General features: G+C 48.7%; 1 protein-coding gene across 2 annotated transcripts; it reads right to left on the reverse strand.

Moving 5' to 3' along the window:
- Nucleotides 1-684: 684 nt before the first annotated feature.
- Nucleotides 685-5,439, reverse strand: TMIGD1 (transmembrane and immunoglobulin domain containing 1). Of its 2 annotated transcripts, XM_061470187.1 has the most exons (7): nucleotides 4,620-5,439; nucleotides 4,296-4,387; nucleotides 3,079-3,357; nucleotides 2,324-2,602; nucleotides 1,264-1,367; nucleotides 969-997; nucleotides 685-783 (listed from the first exon to the last, which is right to left on the reverse strand). In XM_061470187.1, exons 2-7 carry the CDS (start codon nucleotides 4,372-4,374, stop codon nucleotides 780-782), a joined length of 774 nt encoding a protein of 257 aa, XP_061326171.1. In that variant the 5' UTR covers nucleotides 4,375-4,387; nucleotides 4,620-5,439; the 3' UTR covers nucleotides 685-779. The 2 variants fall into 2 exon arrangements, with proteins under 2 accessions (XP_061326171.1, XP_061326172.1); XM_061470188.1 differs by lacking the exon at nucleotides 685-783 and having other exon boundaries at nucleotides 965-997.
- Nucleotides 5,440-6,000: the final 561 nt, after the last annotated feature.

Genomic DNA, 6,000 nt, shown 5'->3' on the forward strand with positions numbered 1-6,000 from the left:
GCGCGCCAGGTCACGCTTCCTGTTGAGTAACAGCCCTGCTCCTCCGAGGAGGGCGTCTGCACATCGCAGGCTGGGGTTCATTTACAGCACACGGAGTTTATTTACAGTAAGGCACCATTCCGACATGCGGTGAGGCCTGGAAAGCTTGCCAGGACCTTGAGGAACGCGCTGGAGTGGCGTTACCGCAGAGCAGAGGGATGGAGAGCATTCACACTGGAATTCCCACTGTGTTCCTGAGTGCCCAGCCCCTGAGCTCCACGCAGCACCCAGGGAGACACAAGGTGTGACAGTACCAGGCGGCTTTCCCCTTGGCCAGAAGGAGCTGAGATGCCCACGGGATTCCCAGGAAGGGGCAGCAAGCTGGGTGGCTGCCACCTCTAACACATTATGGTGCTGTAGGACAGGGACAAGAAAGCAGCTGCCAGGTCAACACCTCGCTTTATCTGTGTGCCATCAGCAGCATTGTCCGTGGCAGCGCACTGTGGATTCCTCAGTAGACCGATGCACAACCCGCATGCTTGACTGCGCGTGTGTACTTTGTAGGAGTAAGTGTGGAAGGCAGGACCTGGCAGCAGCTCCAGCAGTGCAGCCCCCATGGCACTGCTCTAAGCAGTAGGTTAGACTGAACAGATGCAAAGAACCAATTACATTTTGAAAAGATCATATAAACTTGACCCTAAAAAGCTTGTTTCAGTGCTTTATCTCAACATCTCGCTCAAGGGCTTAATTCCAGCAGCAAAAATTACGATTTCTTGGTGTGCACAGGATCCCTGTGGTCTTCACCTGCAGCAAAACGGAAAGAACAAAGGAAAAATCACCTACAGGGGAAAAAAACCCACGTGAGTTGTATTTACCTGGGCTGGGTTCAGCTCCAGGAAGCACACTGAGTGCTCTTCTGGTTTAAGCCTTAAGACAAGGCTTAAAGAAGAGGGTTCATTTGGAAGCTGCGTGAACAAGCAAATACTCACAGAGCTGTTTCACTTGATGTCTTGAAGCACTGGAAATAAAGGAGCAGACTCATTATCTTTTGTGTTTCCTGACCATAGGGATATTTAGATTAATGTATTACGAGTGCATAATGCCCTCCACCTCAAAATACCTACTATCTGATTACCTACTGCTAATTCTAAAGCAGGAGGTTGTATGTAGAGTTCTTTAACCGTGGAAAGCAGCACAACAAAGTAGAATGGAAAAGGCAGAAGAAGACAGGGCATTGCCACAAAACAATACTGGTTTTTCCTAATAAATTAGGGCTTTCCATACCTTACAAATTTTATCTTTTTGAGCCACAATTCCAAAAAGTATCGTGAGTGAAACCACCACAGCAGCAGCAATAATGGCCTCCATGGGGAAAACGGGCTGTTTGTCTGTCAGGAGAGAGGAGGTTGAATATGTGATCGATCGGTACAGTCACATAAAGCAGGACATTCCACAGAACTGCAGGCAGACTTATTTCTCCTCCTGTGGCGGTCACTGCTGATTTGAAGTGTTGCTCCGTGCTGTCTGCAGTCTGAATGTGTGCATTAATCCTCTGGAAAGAAGGGAGCCAAGTCTGGTTTAGGAACTGAAGGAAGAATGGAAATGTTGGTCCCTGAAGAAGAAGGAGGTCCCCAGAGTGCTCTTACACATGTAATAAGGCTGCCTAGAAGTGTCCCTGACACAACTGGCGTTGCTTTCCTCCCTGATCTGAGAGTGCAGAAGTGAGGGGGGCCTGGACAGCTGGTGGACAATGGATGCCTGAGACCGGAGCATCCAGCCCCAGCAAGGCTTCCACCACCCAGTTGTTCACAGAGCTACAGTCGCTTATGGAGGACAGCTTTTCTCACCTTAAGCAACTCTTTTGGCATGACAGAACACGATGGTCAGGGTAAGATTTCAAGCCCAGGTTGGACGAGGCCTTGGGTGATATGTCTTAGTGTGAGGTGACCCTGCCCATGGCAGGGGGGTTTGAACTTGATGATCCTAAGGTCCTTTCCAACCCTAACTATTCTATGACTCTACGAAGATGCTTCAAGTAAGACCTAAGGTGCTTTAAGCCACAGTTGAATGTACCCTGTCAGTGTGGGAAGTGAGAGTGGGATGACTCTGCCTCAGGTCACACTTGCCACACGCCTTGGAATAACAGGTAGGGCAGGAAAGGCCCTTCCTGGTGCTGTAGTCTCAGGTGCAGGTGCAAGGAGAGCTCCTTGCTGTTGCTGTGCCCTCAGAAGCCTACTGCTTACTCCATTTCACTTACATTTCCTAATATAAATGTATTGCTATCATTGTAAAATAGAATGGAGAGTTACTTGTAAAGCTAATTGTTTGGCGGCAGCCGTGTTACCTTCAACTATGAGGTGGAAATCCTTTCTCCACTCGCTGAAAGGATAGCTCATCACACAGGTGTAGGTCCCGTTGTCAGACATCTGCACTTGTTTGATGGAGAGCTGAAAGACCTCACTGGTCTGGTGGATCTGGTAACGGTCCTTCTGCAGGGTCAGGGTGGTGGTGTTCTTGTACCAAGCTGCATGGGCCTGAGGGTTGGATTTGGAGTTGCAGGACAGAGTAACATCTTTGTCTTCTTCAGTGTGGACGGACTCTTCTCCAGACAGGTGGGGAGGAACTGCTCAGAGTAATGCAGTACAACAGGTCATTAATAAAGCTGCTCATCATGGAACACAACAGAAGTGCCTTTACACATCCTGTGTACACCTTGCTCAGTGGTAGAACACAGCACAGTTGAGCAGCTTTTCCTGATTCCCGGCAATCAGCAGGTCACTCCCATAACTCCTCTGCCCTGACTTGTATCCTTGGGAAATAATCTAGGTGGAGGCAGGGACATATCCAGGACATCTTCTTACTTAAGGGCCCACCCACTCCCTATAAAAGAGGCATTAGATCAGGTCATGAACACCAAGGTGGAAAGGGAGTGTCTTATCACATGAGCTATCTCCTCCTAGATGCATTTTTTCTTGGTGAAGACAGCATACAAGGGTGCAAAATACCCACCTTCACCTAGTGCCCAGACACCGAGGTGCTTGGACCTTGATTTCATCCCACCCCTGCCATTCTGCACACATATCCACTGCTACGACTCACACTGGACATCCAGGATCACAGACACCTGCACAGACGTGTCCCGTGCCAGCTTGCACGTGAAGGTGACTCCGTTGTCGGACTCAGTGACTGGGGATATGCAGATGTTACTGATGTTCACTTTATTCCCATCTTTCAGATCCACTTGCCCATCTCCTCGGTACCAGAGCAGCTCCTCAGCCTCGCTGCTGTTCTGCACCAGGCAGGAGAGGGAGACGGCAGGGCCGGGTGATGTAAGCAGGGAGAAGTCAGCATTGTGGTTATTTACTGACAGCTCCAGACCTGCAAAAGAAGGAGAATGTGGGCACTGGGTATCCTGAGCTGTTCCCTTCCCACAGAAGCTGCCCTGCTGCCTTCTTCAGGCCTTGATCTTGCGGAGGGACTGAGAGTTTCAGCCTCAACCTAACAGCTCTTTTCAGGTGGGACTTCAGTTTTGGAGACAAGTCCCATCTCAAAGCCCCCTTCGCACTCGAAGTCAGGCTTTTGCAACTGGCTGTGAGAACACCAAAGCCTGACCTGTAGTAACAAAACATCTCAAACCCATCAGTGACCGTGTAACACACAGCAAGAGATCGTTCCACCAGTCGTGCTCACCCTCTTGCTGCCGATCACCATCAAGGCATACCTGTGTCCTCAGGTTTTGTGCTCATGGTTTGAGAAAAGTGCTGGTTTTTGGTTGGAGCTGAATGGGCTTGAGAGTATAAATGAGTTAATCAGCCCCTTGGCCATATCCTGGCCAGTCTGAGTCTGGAAATTGAAGCGTTGCAGTTTGTCTAAAGGACAAACCTCAGGACATGCTAAATAAAGAACCAATATGGGGAAGAAATGTTTCTAATGGCCTGAATCTTGCTACTGTAGCCTGGGTCATAGATGAAGGAACTAAAAATACAGCTCAGAATATGAAGGCACCATAGTCTTGTGAATGTAAAACAGTCTGGAGCTCCCTGTCCCTTCCCTGATGTTGCCAGCTGGCCAGAGCTACCACACTTCTCCCTGCTTAGAGCAGGTTTGGGAACGGTGTCCTCCTCATCCCTGTGCAGCTGCTGCAATGGGAAACGCTGAAGCTTCCCCATTCCCTTCTCTGCTACTCTCAAAATCAGGGACCAGTTTCCAGGCAGTCCTCTGGGGATGACCTCCAGAACATCTGCTTTCTGGGCTGCTGGTGTGGCCCACCACCCTGGGCACTGCCCAGCCCAGGAGGGATTTTTTCCATTGCTTACCTGTGGCTACACACACCAAAAGGCAAACAGCAAGGAGAGGAACCTCATAGGGGACTGCGAGGCTGCTCCTCTGCACCATCTCAGAGGGGTGTCTGTGGAGAGAGGTTAGTTCCTTGCTGCCATCGGCCACCCTGGGGAGAGCCCTCCCAGATGGGTACAGGATCACAAGGGAACAAACTAAGTTGGTTTATTGCAGGGATTTCTCCAGCTCAGAGCAGAATCAAGGGGGTTTTCCATCTCTAATCTCTATTGTGTGAGTTCATTGCCTCCAATCACCTGTCTACCAAGAGGAACCCATCTTCAGTCGTGCAGCACTGGACTTACCTAGGGAAGAGTCTCTGGAGAAGCTGCTTCTGCCAAGAAATGCAAAGCTCCTTTCCCTCCTTATTTATAAGGTTTCAATTTTAGTATTTTATGGTAGCTTAGTAAGAAGTGAGTCCATAAAATGGGTTCAAGGCCTCGTTCAGTCCGTGGGTTTCTGAGCTCTCAGAACAATGAAGAAAAGTATTTGCTGGGCTCTGCTGGGTGTTTTATGAGACTTGCCAAGGCAATGAGTAACTAATGAGAGTTTCTGAATTGGCTGTAAAGACCTTCAGCCAAAAAGAATACCTTTTCCCTCTCAGCTTTCTGGGCTTTCATGACATGTTTCAAGACATAGGAAGTTTATCCTGGATTCCCCTAGAGCAGGAGCAGACTCTGATTTGCTCCTCTCTGATTTGCCCTGAAGCTTTGTTGCCATGTCCTGCTTTCCCTGAAAATGAGAAAATGCACTGATTCAGACTTTGAACTGAAGCTACTGCCTTGTAGCATGCTGGCAGAGGAGAGAGCAGAGCCACTGTCCTGCTCACTGATGTGTGCCTGCTCGCATCAGTGCCTTCAGCAGGATGACAGTGATGCGGTTGCAAAGGATGGGGTTCTTGCAGCCTCCAGAACATGTTCTCACCGTTGGCAGTGTCCCCACAGGCGCAGGGCATGTCACTCCTCAGGAGCTGGCTCAGCAGAGCCATGAAGAGCATTTCACAAGCAGCAGGAGCCTGGAACACGTCCTCAGCATTTTCTCTGCATGCAGACTAAGTGGCCCCGTTCCTTGGCTATTGTATGCAGAGCATAGGAGCACACACCACTGTTTAGCTGTGGGGCTGTTGCAAACGTAGGGCACCTTTGAGTGTTTCTTAATACAACTTTTTTTCTGTGTTCATTGGTTTCTTTAAAAGGGAATCATTTTCAGGTTAAAAATATATGTGTCCAAAAGTCCCTTAAAGAGACAGTGTTCAGGCTGAAAACTGCTGTTTCAGAGCTCAGTGTCCAGCCTTTAACTTGCTCTTTATCTTCAAACTCAAATTAAGACACTTTTAGCTTAATTCATCACTTTTTGGAAGTTGTATGTCCTCTCATAGCATTGGATTGAGTGTTGGCTTATGGTTCAGTATGAACTTCAATCAAAGTGCTCTTCCGAGGAGTAAAGTGACATTTGTGGTTTGGTATTAAGCTGAGTTGAAATAGAGAGGGATGCCAAAGTGGTCATGGCGGGACCAGGAGAAGAAGGAGGTGTTTAAAGTGAGAATGTAAAGGAAGAAAGAATGGAGTTTTGGGGTATTTTTTTGGTCTAGAAATGAGGGTGAAAGAAAAGGTTGTTGGGCAAGAGCTGTTCTGTGGTGGGTTTGTCATGATGGATGGCACAGCAACAAGTGGGAGCTGGGGAAAG

This window comes from Pezoporus flaviventris, unplaced genomic scaffold (assembly GCF_033815535.1).
Source record: "Pezoporus flaviventris isolate CSIRO_AGI_PZ_B2104156 unplaced genomic scaffold, CSIRO_AGI_Pfla_v1 ptg000063l, whole genome shotgun sequence".
Taxonomy (NCBI): domain Eukaryota; kingdom Metazoa; phylum Chordata; class Aves; order Psittaciformes; family Psittacidae; genus Pezoporus; species Pezoporus flaviventris.